Below are 19,151 nucleotides of genomic sequence, written 5' to 3'. Positions count from 1 at the left end.
GGCCACTGCTGAGTTTTCCAAATTTGCTGACATATTGAGTGCAGCACTTTCACACCACCATCTTTCAGGATTTGAAATAGCTCAACTGGAATTCCATCACCTCCACTAGCTTTGTTCATAGTGATGCTTTCTTTTTTTTTATTTTAAACTTTACAATATTGTAATGGTTTTGCCAAATATCGAAATGAATCCGCCACAGGTATACATGTGTTCTCCTTCCTGAACCCTCCTCCCTCCTCCCTCCCCATACCATCCCCCTGGGTCGTCCCAGTGCACTAGCCCCAAGCATCCAGTATCATGCATTGAACCTGGACTGGCAACTCGTTTCATACATGATATTTTACATGTTTCAATGCCATTCTCCCAAATCTTCCCTAAGGCCCACTTGACTTCTCATTCCAGGACGTCTGGCTCTAGGTCAGTGATCACACCATCGTGATTATCTGGGTCGTGAAGATCTTTTTTGTACAGTTCTTCTGTATATTCATGCCATCTCTTCTTAATATCTTCTGCTTCTGTTAGGTCCATACCATTTCTGTCCTTTATCGAGCTCATCTTTGTATGAAATGTTCCCTTGGTATCATAGAGATTAGGAAGGGCCATAAAGGAGTCACACCATTCTTCAACAGTCTTCGCTGCCAAGATAGATAGAAATTGAGCGTGGAGGAAAATGATTACAGATTTAATAAAGTGCTCTTTTTAGCACTTCTTTAATATGGTAAAAGTCACATAATATAAAACATACTATTTTAACAATATTCAACTATACAGTTTAGTGGCACTAAGTACATTCTTAAGACTGTGCAACTCTCACCATATCCATCTCCCAAATTTTTCACCTTCCTAAACTGAAACTCTGTCACTGTTAAACACTAACTTCTCATTCACCCTCCCCACCTACTCCCCCCGCCAGTCCTTGGCATCTACCAATGTACTAAGAAAGTGCTTATTTAAAAAACAAGAAAAATAAGCAAGTTTTTAGGCTTTATGAAAGTATATGAGGACTAAGAAGTAACAACTAAAACTAACAATACAAGAGAGAAAGCAGTAGTCGAAGACACAGGCTTCCTGAGGGTTAGGGGGATGCCCCATGCAAAATCAGAGACAATCTACATAAAAGAGGCAAGTACATTCGGAAGACACATGGCAAGAATCTAAAGGAGAACTTGCCTTGGAGAATGTCTATTAATGAAGCCCGTGTGGTCCTCTAGGGGGATGATGGACTAGACTAATGATAAGAGATGATCCCAGAGGCTCCCATTCTGTCTTATTTCCACATCTTCTGTAGGGAGTATGAAGTTAAAAACACAAACATATTCTACATGAGGGACGAAATAATTTCTTCTCACCCCATCTCTAAGCAGATCTCCTGGGATGATCTAACTCCTTAGGGAGCTCACTGTGGGAGTGGGCATGGCAGAGAACATGGTGGGCTCACAGGAGCCAATGCTCGAGCCATCAGGCACATCTGGGTGACCAGCTGCTTCCCCCAGTTCCCTCCAAGGGTGCTTAGGCAACCCCCTTCCTTCCTGCTTCACTCCCACTATCCCTTAGCCTACTCCACCAAGGCTTCCAAAGCAAGTCAATTCCTTATTCACACTGCCTGGCACTCTGACAGCTGTCTCCATCCACAGGCTCCTTCCTCCCTCTCTGCCTTGTCCTCTGGCTCTCCAACCTTTTCCACTTGTTCGAGGAACCCTGCCCTCCTGGGTAGCCTGTGAGTGTCCCAATCCAAACACGTCTACATCTTACCTCCTCTAATTGGCTCTGCCACACACTGAAGTGTTGAAGATTAATCTACAAAATCTATCCCAAATAAAACAACAATTGATGACTGTGCATGTCATGCCCAAGTCCTCTTTTCTAGCAATATCTTATAATGTTATGAAGCAGCTTGCTATCTGCAGTTATTATAAATTCCCCTATCTCTGTGATTTTTAATTTGGAGCACTAGATCCAGGTAGATAAATAGCCCATTTCCTTCAATCATTATCAAAACGTTCACTTATTTTCTTTATCTGAACACTCCACTAAGGCAACCAAATTATAGCTCCAAAAATAAGAAGCCAAGAACATGACAATCCAGAAACTGAGAAAAATAAAAATAAATTCTACCTCAGAAATGCAATTTAACACAGCACAACAACAACAAAAAAAAAGGTCGTTAATAAAAATTGAATCCCTACACAGTATGTGTGTACACACATATTAGTTTTTCATTTAATCCATGCAACAAGCTAGTGTGGTTCGTTTTGTTTTCCCCATTGTGCAGATGAGAAAAATTAGGTTTAGAGACTGACTTTCCCAAGTTTACACACTCAATAACAAAATGGAAATTAAAATTAGTATTTTGTGATCCTAAACTCTTAACAGCATAATAATTGTTCTCCTGCATGAAATTGTGTTTCTTGTTAGGTTTTAGGATTTCCACTGAGGTATTTCTTGGTGTTGCTCTTCCACTAAATGTATAATTGGATAACAATCCTAGAGTAGAAAAAAGACATATAATTTGACCTTACTGTTCTCCTTCAATTCCATTTTGTGCCACACAGGATCACTTCTCCTAGACTGATTTTCATGAGGTTCACACACATAAAAATAACATTTTTGTCTAAGCTCTAACATCTGAGAAATGGAGTATTTCCTGCCATAACTGTAAATAAGGATGTCACAGTCTTCAGCAATTCCAGCCCTTCAGGGCACTCAGGAAGGAGAAAAATACCTGGGATCTAACAGCCATCATATTACAGCCACTTCCTATGGTGAGCCCAAGGGAGCTCAGGATGTGAAAAAACACAGGATACTGGCCCCAGAGAGTTGAGATGCATATGAAAGGAATGATTTCAGTGAGCCCGGACTCTTGCGTCTTCCTGTACATAGAAAATTGTTCAATTCCTTAACTTGGGTTATCTGGTTTCTTTTAATTCACAATAATCTCTTGATGTTCAGGCTACTTGCCCTTTGTTGTAAAACATCTCTGTAATCTGACTCTTCCCATTGCCTCCTCGGAGCCGTTCTCTCAGGGTCACATGAGATGCTGTCTCTCGGACCTAAAGTCCTAAAAACTCCCAGTGAATAAAACATAACTCTCAACTTTCAGCTTGAGACTATTTTTTAAGTGACATATTTTTTATGTCTATATACAACAAAGTAGATACCAAGAGAGTAATGTGTGAGAAGTGAGCATCTGCAGGGTTTAGCTCTTTCTCTATAAAATTTTATGACAACAGTTTGACTTCTGATGTCCACCCCACGAGCACATGAGCTATGGGCGATGTAGCCACAAGAGGAACATGTTTTACAAAAACGACTTTCCTGAGGACCTATCATGTGTAAAGCTTGTGCTGTGGGTCGTATGCAGTGGGTCCGCTCCAGAGGTGGGGTACCTGGAGCCATAGATTTCATGTCAGTGATTTCTTGTTACCCAAAACCTGTTTTGATTTTCTCTTCTAGCATTGCCTCAATGATGGAAACCGCCTCCTTGGTGGATGTCTTCATTCATTCAATTAATACTTTTGATCACCTTTTCTTCAGGTCCTGCAGGTGGGATCTAGAATTTGATTTTGGAAACCGCCCAAAACAAATAAAAGTCAAGTGATTAAATACAGTTTAGATTCAAAGGGGCAATACAACTTTTTAATATGACTAGTTCTCTGGAGTGGCTGTTAAATTCCTCCAATGCCAATTCCATTCCAAAGTCATTTCAAAAGTCAAACAGCCAAAGGATCTGTAGCTCTATCTTCTTTCAATCTGAGTCATAATGTGACTTGTTTTATTCATGGTCTAATTACCTGTGCTTAACACTAAAATGTGGCTTCCCCAATGCCTCAGTAGGTAAAGAATCCGCCTGCAATCCAAGAGACTCAGAAGACCCTGGTTCGATCTCTGGGTTGGAAAGATCCCTTGGAGGAGGAAACAGCAACCCATTCCAGTATTCTTGCCTGAGAATTCCCAATACTAAAATGTATATTTCCCTTCCTGGCTCTTTTAATATTTCCTCGTTGTCTTTCTCTCTCTCTTGCTCACTTTCTCTCTCTCTCTCTGTGATACATTTTCTATTATTTAAACTCAGTTTCAGGCAACTCTGTACCAGGTTCCTTTTTCTTCCAAGGGGTTTATTTTGCTTCCTGACTGTTTGAGGATGAGAATGTGCCAGCATTCATGCTCCTTAGAATGTGGATTTATTACATCACAAATCATCTTCCCAGGAACTTTGCTTACTGCCTCTCTGCCAGGATGCTTTTTCTGCTCCAGTCTGAAGAAAATGCTTTGGTAGTGATCCTTTACAGCAACATGCCCAGCTCACAGAATCCTATCTCGCAAAGCCCGCGTTTCACACTGTGACTGAAGAGGGGCAGGTCTGCCGTGCTCTGCCGTGACTCCAAACATCAGAAGTGTGAGAATATGGTGCTTTTACTCTGAAACATTACACAATCCCCAGAACGAGGAACTGCCGTCTATCCCCTGCTGCTATTTTATTGCTACAGTAGAGAAGAGCAGAGAAACCAGTTTCCATAATAAAGTATGTGTGTTTGGGTGGTGGGAAGGGGAAGCAAGAAAAAGAACGGGCACCTGAATGATATGGTTCAACTTAAGCATCTTCCATCCTGGAAATGACAGGACACTGAGAGAACATTTTAAAAATCCCTCCTTTGGGCTCCCAGAATACATAAGAACTGAGTAAAATACTACTCATCCTCAGGGTTTTACAAGCCACATTTGTTGGTCTTTAGAATGACTCTCTTCTGTCTGATGTCAAGGACCTTAGGATTAGAAGGCAAGGTCTTGATCCTAACCTGGGAATCAGAATTCTCTGGGTTAGCTGCTTTAAGAGAAGGTTCTCTTCTCTTTTATTTTAGTCTGATTACAAGGGCAGCTTTTCTCCAGAAGATAACTGCAAAAATCTACTAGTTCCTGAAATATTTAAAGGATCATGAAAAGATGAATCCTTTGTGACCCTCTAGCAACTGTTCAAATACAAAAATGAACACAAAAATGTATGACCTGTAGCCCCAGGGTAGACAAGGAGAAGGCTGATTGGGGCACAAAAATAGACCCACCTGTCCCTACCTCATTCCTTCAGTCAGTCGGTCAACACACATTTCATTCAGCACCATCTACACCCCAAGTACCCAGGCAGGTGCTGGGCATTCAATACCCTGCCCTACTCCTAGGGAATGGCCCTCGGTTTCCTTTCCTCTCTCTCCTGACATTTAAAAAGCCTCAGAGAGGACTTCCCTGGTTGCACAGTGGTTAAGAATCCACCTGCCAGTTTGGGAGGTTCAATCCCTGGTCCCAGAAGATCCCACATGCCTCGCAACAACTACTGAGCCACAATACTATAGCACCTATAGCCCTTGCTCTGCAACAAAAGAAGCCCCTGCTTGTTGCAACTAGAGAAAGCCAGGGCAACCAAAAATACAGAAAACTATACATAAATATCGGAGAAGGCAATGGCACCCCACTCCAGTACTCTTGCCTGGAAAATCCCATGGATGGAGGAACCTGGTAGGCTGCAGTCCGTGGGGTTGCTAGGAGTCGGACACGACTGAGTGACTTCACTTTCACTTTTCACTTTCACGCATTGGAGAAGGAAATGGCAACCCACTCCAGTGTTCTTGCCTGGAGAATCCCAGGGACGGGGAGCCTGGTGGGCTGCCGTCTATGGGGTCGCACAGAGTCGGACACGACTGAAGCGACTTAGCAGCAGCAGCATACATAAACATGCAGATGCAACAAGAAAAACTAACTCAGAGCAAACAGTAATTGCTCCAACTGAAACAAACCGAGTCTGATAGGGGGGCGGGATTCTCCCTAGAGACGTGTGAGATGATCTGGTTCTGCCTGGTTATGTCTGGATGGTCATTTGGACGCTCTGAGCCTCGGTTTCCCATCTTCAGAATAAAGATTGAAGTAACTTATCCCCAAGTCCCCTTTCAGTCTTCAGCTACTACTTTTCCAAGATTCCAAGGGGCCTTTGAGGGAATGCACCACATGGTGCAGTCATTCACACCAGGGTCTCAGCCTCCAGTCTCCCGTTACGAGTTTCAAGTCTGTTCCTGAGTGATCCCAGGTATGCCTGTGCTAAGATACAGCAAGTATTCTCTCCCCTTAAGCCTGGATTGTCCGTGCAATCATTTCGCGCTGAGCACTGCTGTGTAGTTGCTGCCTTTCCAAACCCCAGGCAGCAGGGGGAACCCTCGTTCCTATTGGGTGAGTGGCTGGAGACATCACCAGCTCTCCACCAGCGTCCCTGTGAAAAGCCTAAAACGTCAAAGGGGAAGCGTCTTGCTTTTCTGGCTAGATGTCAATCTGGCTCCTTTGGGCTGTCTGGGGCGTTCTGTCGCCGCAGCCCCGCGCTCCGCTTCCCCGCCGGGTGCGGGGCTGCCCCTGCCCCGGAGGCAGGCGGAGCGCGATGCTGCTCCGCGGGCACTCGTGTGCGTGTCTGCTGCTGGCGCGCTACTCTTCCCCGGTGCCCAGACCTACGCAGGAAAGCGCTGCCCTCTAGTGACCAGAGTGGAAGACGCAACGCCGCCCGAGCTCGGAGAAGCCCTGTGGCGGCTGGCCACGCAAAGGTCTAAGGGCAGACGGCGCTTTGGCTGGGAAAGCACTGGGATACTTTCTCCGTCTGCCAGCTTTGGGACTCTGTGATTTCCCTCTAGGACCAGGATTGATAGATAGGTACATGAATGGATGAAAGGATGGATGGATGGAAGATGGGTGGGTGGAAGGATGGATGGCTGATGGATGGATGGATAAGTAAACAATAAACGAAAGATACGTTGATAGAAAACCTAAAGACATATGGATGTCAGGATTAGAAGCACGTTCTTCAGGCTTGCTAAGGCTAAGTGCTTTGGTCCATTATTTCATTTGTGTCTCTCCAGAACACTATGGATAGCCTTCAGCCCTATTTTGTCCCATTACCTCTGTACCAATTTTCCAAATGGGGACACTGACAAGGTAAATGGTTGCATCTTGGTAATCTTCCGCAGAGCCAAGGTGGCGAGCGGGCCTCAGATGAGAGACAGCCTGCGCCTCCGCCATCGGCGCTCTCCCACCTCCCAGTCAAGCCGAGGTACGCGCCCCAAGCGCGGGACGCCCTGGGCACCGAGTCCTCCCACCTCGCTCTCTCGCCATCACAGTCCCAGCTTTCCCCCAGAAGATAACTGCAAAAATCTACTAGTTCCTGAAATGGATGGTTCTGGGACCATCCCAACCCCGTACCCCCTCTCACTGGCCTAAATCCCCCAGGACACTCTGGTCGGACAGAAAGTCGTTCCCGAAGCGTGGGAACTTGGCAACCTCGTGCGCGTTTGGCAAGGGGGTCTCACTAACGCAAAAAGGAAAAGCGCCCTCCGGAGATGTTAAGATTCCCAGAAAGTTTCAGTCATTCCCTTAACCATTAACTGAGCGCCTACTACGCGCCTTACTGTCAGCAAGAAGTCTAGTGCGTTGGGGACAGATGGGTGGACAAGTGACGACATTCCGGACGGCTGTACCGGATGCCCACCCCGACGGCGGGGGCGCTCCAGGAGGAGGTGGGGCGGGGTAATCCCAGCACTTACTCCTAGGGTCTCCAGCACATTCCAGAATCTAAATCAATCTATCTACCCACTAAACCCCTACCTGGACTCTGATGCTAAGCGCGCTCCCCGGGGAAGGCAATTGCGGTGACTTTACGCGGGGGGACTTGATCTCATCGCACCCTCTCCCCAACTTTCCTAACTGCCTCGGTGTGTCACCCGTCCGAGGGGTGCGCAGCCACGAGGGTCCCCCCGCCCTGGCCGGGACCCCTCTTCCGGCGGGGGCGGTGCTCAGCCGGCGTAGGGCCTGCGTCAACGGCAGCCCGCCGGCGATTGGGGCGCGCTCGCCTCCTGCGCTCCCGGACGAATTATAAAGTGGCTCCTGCCGCCGCAGCCTGGACGGCGAGGGAGGCTGGCGAGGTCGGAGACCCGTCTCTGCGCTGCAGCCGCGGCGACGCCGAGGACCGTGAGACTGAGGCCCGGCCGCTTTCCTGGCTCTCCCCCCGCCGAGAGTCGCCCCGGACCCGGTTTCCCCGACCGACCTGCGTGCCCCGAACAGCGGCAACGTGAGTGAACTCGGCCGAAGCCCACCTTGCTGCGTGGGTTTGGGGCTCTCAGCCAGCTGCGTTTTATTCCTTGTTGCATTGCATGGGGTCTCCCAACTTTCTTCCGCTCCTTGTATGTGACCCGGGTCAGTGTCGCCACTCCCCGGGCTCCCGGGCTCTCGAATTTGGTCTCCGTAGTCCCCTCCAGAATCCTGCCCTGCAGAGAGCCGTGCCTGGGGCCGCCCCGGGCTCCGGGCCACAGGGACCACTCGGGAACCGAGAGGCGATCGGAGCGGTCCCCCGGGCGAGCGGGGGAGGGCAGGAAAGAGCGTCCCGTGAGCTCTGGTGCGATGAAGCACCCTCACCCTAGTTGCGGCTGCCCGGCTCGGAGTCCTTGCCAGGGCCCCGGCTGAGCGCGCGGACAGGCTTGAAGCTCTGTGCGCTCTCCCCGCAGCCCATGGCGCGGTTCCTGGGACTCTGCACTTGGCTGCTGGCGCTCGGCCCCGGGCTCCTGGCGACCGTGAGGGCAGAATGCAGCCAGGACTGCGCCACGTGCAGCTACCGCCTGGCGCGCCCGACCGACCTCAACCCGCTGGTGAGTGTTCCGCGCGGTGCGGGAGCAGCTAACCCGGACCCTGCGCGCACAGCCCGGGCCCGCCGTGCTCACAGTCGGCGCCGACCCCAGGTGACCCAGGTGTCCCGACTGCTCCCCGAACGCTAACCAAGGTCCCGCTTTGGCTCTAAGTTTCGGGTCCCCGCGATTAGCTAGGGACCGAAAGGGCGGCGGTGTCGCCGCGCAAACCTTGTTCGTTTTCACCCCGGGGAGGTGGGCGCCCCGCTGGTGCGCGCTGTCTCTCTCTTCAGGACCTCGGAGAGCACCGGCTGTCCCCCCCCCCCCCCCCCACCTGCCCCAGGGAAGATGCTCAGTCACCCACCTGCTCACATAGCCCACCTAGGGCCCCTTCGGCACACAAGCATCTACCCATCCTTCCCGCAAATAACAGTTTTTTAAGTGATAATCTCGCCGTCTGTCTTTGCATTTCATTTCTCTAGCCCTTTTAACCTTAGGTCTCTCAGACCATGACCCTCACTTGTGGGGAGGGGTGGTGCGGGGGGCGCGGGGACGGGACGGTGTGGATAAAGAGAGAGGAGGCAGGGAGAATGCAGTGGACAGGAGAGATGGGTCGGCGACTGTTCTACAGGTGAGTCCCCCTGAAATTCAACTTCTATCATGCCTAGAAGGTACTATCGTTAATAGTACATTTTATTAATTAAACTAGTAAGACAACAGTTTAATTTGGCTGTGAAAGGGGCACAGAGAGTCCAAAGAGGTGGCCTATGATGCAAAGATAAATTATACAGGGGCTTGGTGTTGTTGGGAGAAATGAATCTAAGTTCAAAAGAACTGTCATTCTAATGGTAATCCGATGCTCCTAAATCACTCTTGCTGCCCCCAGGGACTCAGAATCGCTGAAGTGGGGGCCCAAGAAGCTTCATTTTAAGTAGCTCCCCCAAGGGTTCATTTGCCCTGTCTCAATTTGTTGAGATTCTGTGATGACTTAAAAAGTTGGGCAGAGCATATGTATTAATCCAAAGAGTCAAGTGCCTTTCCAGACCTTCTGAAGCAATTCTCTTACCTAGATGCACAAAACAAGGAAAATCACTAAGGGAAGGATTCTACAGAACCCAAGACAGTATGTTTCAGGTTAAATGTTTGTTCCATTTGGATTGCGCCATCCTCTCCATTTGACAAATAGGTCTTATATTTAAACTCTGAGAAAAAATGTTGCATCTTTAGTAGTGGTGACAATCCCCTGCATCCATATTTTTCTTTCTTATTTGTGTTTTACTGATTGGTTTTCTCTTGGAATTTGCATATAGGATAGTTATTTTGTCTGTGACAAATGGCTTGTTAACCACTATATTGTTAGAATTACAGCAGCTCTGAAATTTTAGCTTGGATGAAAAAGACAAAAAAAAAAAAAAACAGAAAGAAAAAGAAAAGATACATGAGAAATAAGCTTGCCTAGCTAGAATTATGTAGTAAAATCAAGTAACAAATAATTGTGGAATTTGCACCATGTGAAAGACACTTGCACTTCATTCTATGATGGATTAAAAAATAATGAGCAGCCATGCCATGACTGATGTCCAAACTGAATTTACTCTCCAACACAAAGTATGATAAATAATACAAAAAAAATGTATAGATGGCTGTAGGAATATCAGTTTCCCGGGTGGATATTACCTTCCCAGTGGCAGGTAAATCGCCTGCCAATGCAGGAGATGCAATTTCAATCCCTGGTTCAGAAGATGCCCTGGAGGAGGAAATGGCAGCCTACTCCAGTATTCTTGCCTGGGAAATCTCATGGACAGAGGAGCCTGGTGGATTACAGTTCGTGGGGTTACGAAGAGTCCAACATAACTGAGCATAAGAGAGAGAGGCTGTAAGATATAAATTAATATCACTTCTGTACTAATGACTGTTATTCTAGTTATTTGCCATTATTTGTTTTAAGGAATGCCAATATTAAAATAACCTTTTGGTAATAGTATACAAAATATTCAACATAAATTTTTGGCAAATGGAGTGTTTAAATTTCACTTGAGGATGGAAATAGTCTTGAAATCTGAACATCTTAAATTTTTAATAATGGTTAGTTTTCTTAATCAGAGGTCAAAAATAAAATAGGACCATTATTTTTATTAGATCTGTAGATTTTTATTTGTGCATGTGTTTAATTTTCTTAGACACAAAACTTAAATAATTAGTAAGAGCTGATTAACTATATACCAGAATTTTGTTGCACTAATAAAATGCTTCTTTTCTTTGTGAAAAATGATATGTACATATTTCATATTAAGTAATATACCAATATATTTTAAATCTCAAGAAAAGGCCTAGTTTTTATGTCTAAATCAAGAGTTAGTAACTGAGTTCTATAAGTAGAACCATAAAAAAACTGAAATGCTAAGAAAAATATAGGTTAAAATTGGGTAGGAAAATATCTTTACAATATTGCAATAGTACAGCATAGTACAATCTGTTAAAATTCGAAGACAAATTCTAATTTGATTCAGTTAGTTCTTCACAATCTCCCCTTCTGATTTTCCTTCAATCTGCCTGTTCAGTACAACAAAAAGTTGTAAGAAAAATGAGATTATTAAGTGGGAGTTTCTTCATCAAAGCAAGCATAGAGTGACCCAGCGGGGCAGGCGGTGGGGGCTGAAAATGTGTTTACTGAGTGAAATCAGAAAAGCCTCTTCTGTCATTAAATCAGATTATTTCCCCAGGCTTGCACTCTGGAATGTGAGGGGAAACTACCTTCTCTCAAGACCTGGGAAACCTGCAAGGAGCTTCTGCAGCTGACCAAACTAGAGCTTCCTCCGGATGCCACCAGTGCCCTCAGCAAACAGGAGGAGAGCCACCTGCTTGCCAAGAAGTACGGGGGCTTCATGAAGCGGTATGGGGGCTTCATGAAGAAAATGGATGAGCTGTACCCTCTGGAAGCGGAGGAAGAGGCAAATGGAGGTGAGGTCCTTGGCAAGAGATATGGGGGCTTCATGAAGAAGGATGCAGAGGAAGATGACGGCCTGGGCAACTCCTCCAACCTGCTCAAGGAGCTGCTGGGAGCCGGGGACCAGCGAGAGGGGAGCCTCCACCAGGAGGGCAGTGATGCTGAAGACGTGAGCAAGAGATACGGGGGCTTCATGAGAGGCTTAAAGAGAAGCCCCCACCTAGAAGATGAAACCAAAGAGCTGCAGAAGCGATACGGGGGTTTCATGAGAAGAGTGGGTCGTCCAGAGTGGTGGATGGACTACCAGAAAAGGTACGGTGGCTTCCTCAAGCGCTTCGCCGAGCCCCTACCCTCCGAGGAAGAAGGCGAAAGTTACTCCAAGGAAGTTCCTGAAATGGAGAAAAGATACGGAGGATTTATGAGATTTTAATCCCCTTTCCCATCAGTGACCTGAAGCCCCAGCAAGCCTTCCTCTTCCCCCAGTGAGAGACTGCTGCGCTGGTGTGTTGTATTGTCTCGTGTCACTTGCATTATATAGTTGACTTGAGAGTCCAGATAATTAACTATACAACCTGAAAGCTGTGATTCCAGGTTCTGTGTTCTAAGAATCTTTAAGCTTTTAAATATTGGTGTGTTGCTGCTGTCTTGTTTCCATGCTCAGTTTTTGTTATCACTTTGTCCTTTATTTTTGACACAATGCCAATAAATGCCTACTTGTGTGTAGATATAATAAACCCATTACCCCAACTGCATAACATTCTTAAGTTTCTTCTCCTTCAGAGGTCTCATTTGCCCTTCAGTTTCGCCAGCAAATCGCAAACTCCAAGACAGTGAAACCATTTGATTTTGACAGAAGCATTACTGATCTCCTCCTCTTCCTACAGCCAAACCTATAAAAACATTTTTCATTTGATTCCTTATATACGAAATGTTGGGCTTACCTGGTGGTTCAGCAGTAAAGAATCCACCTTCCAGTGCAGGAGATGTGGGTTCAATCCCTGGGTTGGGAAGATCCCCTGCAAGAGGAAATGGCAACCCACTCAGTATTCTTGCCTGGGAAATCCAATAAATAGAGGAGCCTGGTGGGCTACAGTCCATGGGGTCACAGAATCAGACACGACTTGGCAACTGAAACAACAATATGAAATCAAAGATGAGTGAACACACTGAAGGGAAACACAATGTATTGTGACTCTCATTTCTGGAATTCACATCCATAAAGAACACCAAAGCCTAACCAACTATGCCCTTATGTATAAGAAAATCTACATTTTACATTCATATGTGTGTGTCTCTTTTCTTCAGCAAAGTATTTTAGAAGTTAATAAAAAAACTTAGATAATTTAGCCCCGTTTTACAAATAAGAAAAATGGAGCCCAGAAAGATCTAGTCATTGGCCCAATGTTACCCAGGAGTTGAAGGACAGAAATGGAATTAAGACCCCAAATTTCTTGCTCCCAAGCAATGTCCTCTCCACTCCAGTTCCATGTCTCTCATCCAGATCACCACAAGACTCGGAAGAACTGGAGATGCTATCTTGCATACTATTGTCCACTCCTACGTCACAACCATTGTGGGTCTTCCGATATCTGATGAATGGATAGATGAGTTAATCAAGGGATTTGGTGACCAGATCCCTGGGCAAGGTACTATGAATGTTTTGGAAGGCAAATTCTCATCACATAAGGGATTTATGACTACTTCATTAATTAAGCCATTTGGGACAACATTCAGGTAGCAAAAAATGTAACACGTCTTTGTGTTTCTAACTGAAACCACCTGCAGCTAAATTCCTGTCCACTGAGTCATTTTCCCAGGACCCTCACTCATCCATTCCTTTGAGTTCTTCCCCCCAAGATCAGAGCTTAGCCACAGAAGAGGAGCCTCTGCTCTGCAGCGCAGTGCTGTGCAAGACCGCAGGCTCCAATCCAGTGGGGCCGTCGCGCTCTGCATCCAGCCCCACTGGCTTCCCAGGACATTCCCACAGCCATGCACTATCCTCCCAGCCAGTGCAAAGGGTCACAGGTCCCTGCCACTCACCGAGCGCCCCCACCCCTGCCCACTATCTATCTCCCTCATCCTTGACAAACTAACTTCTTCCAGGCCAGCACCCGCCTCCTTCTGAGCTAGAGATGCAGATAATGTAAGTGTGTGAAGCAGACTGGGAAGGAGCTGATAAACAGCAGCAGGCCCCTGGAAATCCATGCCTGGACCAGTCAGACATGACGGGGCCAAAGCACATCAGAGATCCTGGGTCTCTATTCAGCCTGAGTCAATTTCTTCCCTGGGAACCGCCAGCCAGTATTGCCAGACTTTTCCAAAGAAATCTGAAACCTCCATCTTCACGACAACATCTCAAGTTTTTCATTTCAGCCATTGATTCCATTTAAACCCGTGTGGCCCAAATAAAACCCACCTGTAGGTCAGATTTGAGAGACATGGGGCTAGTCCTTTGAGAAATAAAGAAGTCATTTAATTCTCTCCCAGGAAGTAAGGATTGCCAAATCTGAGAAACAGAAATCCGGCCTACACCCAAGGATAAGAGTAGCATGCCTCTTCCCTTCCTGATAATAACCTAATTATTATGTTACAATAAAGCAATATGTGTACATAGGTATCTCACCCAAGATGTTTGAGAAAATGTAATCAAATGGATAGACTTTTTTCAAACCAGCCACCATTCTTTATGAGGAGCCCTTTTATTTCTGCTTGGGGTAGCTGTGTAGTCAGAGCTCAAACATTCAAAGTGGTTAACAAACCAATGCCTGGCCTCTGCTTCACCATTTAGTGTCTCTGCCAAGGGCCCAGTAATAGTGTAGCCAGCTCTTGTATTTGCTCACCCCTTACACCTTTTGGTGAATTGAGGACCTAGAGGGCACGCCACAAACATTTAGCGGGGAAGGAACTGAGGCAAGAGAAGAGAAAGGAAAGATCATGGGACGAGATGACTCCTTCCCTTTAGGTGAACATGGGGCCACCAGCTCCTCTCAGAACATCACAGAAAGCAAGAAACCCACCCAGGCTGACCTTAACCAGTGAACAAGGGCGACTATACACAAAATGGGACTCATGTGCCCCGGGGGCTCCTATGTCCCCAGATACCCCTGTGCTGTCCTACCAGGCTGAGCTTCTGTCATCAGAATTTTGCAGCTTTATCTCTTAAAAGTTTGAATTTTCAAGACTCCTATTTAAATGTGCTGGGGTGCTTGCCTGAGACCCCTGGGATGCTCTTTTAAAACAAATCACTGTGTCCTGGCCATGGCACTCAGCACAGGTGCTCTAGGTCCCGTAACCTCAACCTAGGGTGAGGACAAGCCCAGACAAGGACTTAGGGTTGATGGGCTAGAGTCCAGGGCAAGATGAGCTCAAACTCGCGGCTCACTGAGAGTCTCTGGGAAAACTCTGTGCCTCTGAGAATGACCCCCACGTACTGCAGAGGGTGCTGCTGCTCCACCCCGTCCCTGTCCTGGCCCTGTTTTCCCCCTTTACCTCCCTTCCCTTCCCCAGTTCCACCTCCAAGCCTGAGTCCTGATCTGGGTTCCTCCTGGGTTTCCCAAGTGGCCCAGGTGGTAAAGAATCCACCTGCCAATGCAGGAGACACGAGAGAGGCAGGTTCAATCCCTGGGTCGGGAAGATCCCCTGGAGAAGGGAATGGAAACCCATTCCAGTATTCTTGCCTGGAGAATTCCATGGACAGAGGAGCCTGGTGGGCTACATACAGTCCAAGGGGTCACAGAGAGTCGGACACAACTGAGTGACTAAGCATGCACGCCACTGGGTTCCTCCTAGGAGGTGATAAACTGTGACTTCTGGGGCCAGGCTGCCTGCGTAGAAATCCCAGCTAGCGGTGTGATGGGAAGCTCTCCTGCCACACTATCCTCGTCCGAGCCTCATTAAGTGGTGGGAACAGGTTAACATAAGATGTTTCAGCCTCGCCAGCACAGAGGCAGCCCAGACAGGATCAGCTACTGCCTTCTAAACCCCCTCAGCTCTTACTAGTGGGTCTTGGGCTTTTCTCTACCTCTCTCTGCCTCACTTAGTCCTCTCAGGGACAAGGTATGCCTCACCTCATCCTCTCAGGAACCAGGTATCCCTCACATGGGCCTCTCAGGGACTTAGACTGCAAACATCACATCAGTAAAGGGAGCGATGCAATAGCTTAGACATACCATGCCATGTGGGCTTCCCAGGTGGCACTAGTGGTAAAGAAACTGCCTGCCAATGCAGGAGACTAAGATGTAGGTTCAATCCCTGGATGGGGAAGATCCCCTGGAGGAGGGCACGACAACTCATTCCCGCATTCTTGCCTGGAGAATCCCATGGACTGAGGAGCCTGGCGGGCTACAGTCTATGGGGTGGAAGAATCAGACATGACTGAACAAGCATGCTCACCTCTGCTCCCCAAGGATAGACACTCTCCTGACTTGTATAACCACAGATTAATCTGCATACTTTTAAACTTTCCATCTATGTGGCTAGAGTTATATTTATGGAATTCAGTCGTCCTGTTGCATAGAGCCATTGTTGGTACATTATTTTATTGCCATATGGTATTCCATTGCCTGAAAATACCACCAGACCCATTGTATTATTAAGGGGGGTTCATTTTGGTTCCAGTTTGGGGTTATTGTAAATACTGCTGTGACTGTGTTGCTCATCACAGTGAGATAGCTCTCTTGGGAATATAATCAAGACTGGATTTGCCAGATATTAGGATGTGCATATGTTCAAAGGTAGCTTGTCACACCAGTTTTTAAAGAGTTTGTATAATTTGGAATCCTAACTCCAGTACTCTTGCCTGGAAAATCCCATGGATGGAGGAGCCTGGTGGGCTGCAGTCCATGGAGTCGCTAAGAGTCAAGACATGACTGAGCGACTTCACTTTCACTTTTCGCTTTCATGCATTGGAGAAGGAAATGGCAACCCACTCCAGTGTTCTTGCCTGGACAGTCCCAGGGACAGGGGAGCCTGGTGGGCTGTCGTCTATGGGGTCGCACGGAGTCGGACACGACTGAAGTGACTTAGAAGCAACAGCAGTGTAAGTGAAAGTGAAGTCACTCAGTCATGTCCGACTCTTTGTGATCCCATGGATTGTAGTCTACAGGCTTCTCTGTCCATGGGATTTTCCAGGCAAGAGTACTGGAGTGGGTTGCCATTTCCTTCTCCAACTGCAGTGTATGTCCCACCAATTCTTCATATTATCTTTTTGTAAATTTTGTTTTAATTTACATTTTCCTAATTCCTAATGAGATCAAACATCATTTTATGTGCCTATTGACCACTCGGGTATTCTAAGTTACACTTTTGCTTTTCAAATGTATTTATTTTTCAAGTGAAGCATCCTAACTATTTTCTGCTCTGTGGTGAGTGGCCTTACACCACGAAATAAATGCAGGAATTTTTTTAAAACTATAAAATGCTTTTAGGAGACTTCCCTGGTGGTCCAGTGGCTTCCAATGCAGGGGGCTTGAGTTCGATCCCTGGTCTGGGAACTGGATCCCACATGTCACAATTAAGACCAGGAACAGCCAAATAAATAAATAAATTTTTTTAACATAAAGGACTCCTCAGGGGACAGTTTTTATCTCCCTGTTTCAATCTCCACTGTATGCCCATAACCCCGCCTGTAGACAGACTCCAGGGCATCACTGGCAGTTTACGTGATGTCTCAAGCTGTACCCGATGTGTTCTTCCCCGTTTGGAACACAAGGTGGAGTGTCTGCTACAGCAGTGCCCTCCCCACTGGGTGCCTGTCGGTCTCTGCTGTTTCCCCACAGGCTCCCTGCCATTAGTAGAAGGTCCTCAGCCAGATGAGGAGGACAGACCACTTTGTAGGGGACTCAGCGGTTTTGATGGGAGAGCTGTTTCAAGGAGCCCCTTCACTGAAGGGACAGGCACACCCTCTTCCAACAACACAAGAGAGGGCTCTATACACGGACATCACCCAATAGTCAGTCAGTACCAAAATGAGATTGGTTTTATTCTCTGCAGCTGAACATGGAGAAACTCTATGTAGTCAGCAAAAACTAGACTGGGAGCTGACTGTGGCTCAGCTTATGGACCTCCTTATTGCAAGATTCAGACTTAAATGGAAGAAAGTAGGGAAAACCACTAGGCAATTCAGGTATGGCCTAAATCAAATCTCTTATGATTATACAGTAGAGGTGACCGATTACAGAGACATCCTCTCCCATTGTCACTGGGTGCTTGCCTCGCACCCAGGCTGAGTGACAGGAGACTCCACTGCTGTCTTCCCTGGAGAACCCCAGACAATTCAAGGGTCTCTGTCTCCCCATGTCGGGGGACTGATCTACAAAAGAAATCGGAACGGGGGGTTGAGGACAGGAACCAAAGAGCCAACCTTCTGCAAATCCCCTTTCAATTTCTCATTCTTGTAAAATGCTAGATCTTCTATGGACAGAAAAAGTGCTAAGACTAGGGGAGAGGCCATGAAGAGATTCACACTTTGAAATCAGCATTAAAGGACTTACTCAGTGGTCCACTAGTTAGGACTGCATGCAGGGGACATAGGTTCGATACTTGGTTGAGGAAGTAGGGTCCCACATACCTGTGTGGACACAGCCAAAAAAAAAAAAAAAGAAGAAGAAAAAAATCAGCATTAAGATGATAGAGATTCAACTCTGGCTAAAGAATTGCTGGATGGCAGGAGCTTAGGTGAATTTGGGTGGGAAATAGAGAATTTACCCAGCAAGACATTTCTTTTTTTTCCTTTTCATTGCTCAAGTTATTCATTCATCAAGCATTTATGGAGCATATTCTACAGTGTATACAGTATTCTAGGCCCAGGAGCTATAGAAAGTAAGAAGTCATCTACTTCTCTGCTTTCTCAAAACTTATATTTTAATGTGGAGAGTGAGACAATCAACCACAAAAAAAGAAGAGGGGAAATTTCAGGTAGTTCTAAGTGTGACTCGTCCTTTGTAAGAAAATTCAAGCAAATGCAGAACTGTACAATATTAAAAGTGAAATTTTTCTTTCACCTCCTATAACTTGCATAACTTTTAACTATTATTAAAAGTCCTATGTTTACCCTAAGTTAACATTTTTTTCATTAATGAGTATACACACACACATGCATGGACATACACAGTTGTGGTTTTTTTTTAACTGTTAGTATTAACAAAATAATTCTTTATGTATTCCACCACCTTTTCTTCACTTACTATATTTGGCAGTATTTCTACATCAACATGTAAATCTTTCTTTACTATATAATATTATATAACATGTACATTTTGCTCTCTTTTAACAATTCTACTAAAAATTTAATTTTTCACATTGGAAAAAATGCTTCAGTTAACACTCTTATATTCATGCACTGTCTGTTCTATACTATATAAAAAAACATGTATACATGTGTGCATGTAGTAGTAACTGTCTAATATAGCACTCTACTGCTCCAGGGCAAGGTTTGAAACTTCTGCCTGCTCTGTCTTGAATCCACCTGCAGTGCAAGAGACATGGGTTCGACCCCTATGTTGTTTCATTTTATAACTATATGTTAATTTGTGTGGTTGATTTTTGTCTCAACAAGTAGACAG

At 46.2% G+C, this 19,151-nt stretch overlaps 1 protein-coding gene across 1 annotated transcript; it reads left to right on the top strand.

Annotated features, from left to right (window-relative positions):
- Positions 1 to 7,973: 7,973 nt before the first annotated feature.
- Positions 7,974 to 12,330, top strand: PENK (proenkephalin). The gene is made up of 3 exons (XM_055546846.1): positions 7,974 to 8,092; positions 8,526 to 8,666; positions 11,366 to 12,330. The coding sequence occupies exons 2-3, from the start codon at positions 8,529 to 8,531 to the stop codon at positions 12,017 to 12,019; spliced, it is 792 nt and encodes a 263-aa protein (XP_055402821.1). The 5' UTR covers positions 7,974 to 8,092; positions 8,526 to 8,528; the 3' UTR covers positions 12,020 to 12,330.
- Positions 12,331 to 19,151: the final 6,821 nt, after the last annotated feature.

This window comes from Bubalus kerabau, chromosome 14 (assembly GCF_029407905.1).
Source record: "Bubalus kerabau isolate K-KA32 ecotype Philippines breed swamp buffalo chromosome 14, PCC_UOA_SB_1v2, whole genome shotgun sequence".
NCBI classification, from domain to species: Eukaryota; Metazoa; Chordata; class Mammalia; order Artiodactyla; family Bovidae; genus Bubalus; species Bubalus kerabau.
The sequence above is the reverse complement of the archived record's forward strand: the minus strand, read 5'-3'. Positions and strand labels throughout refer to the sequence as shown.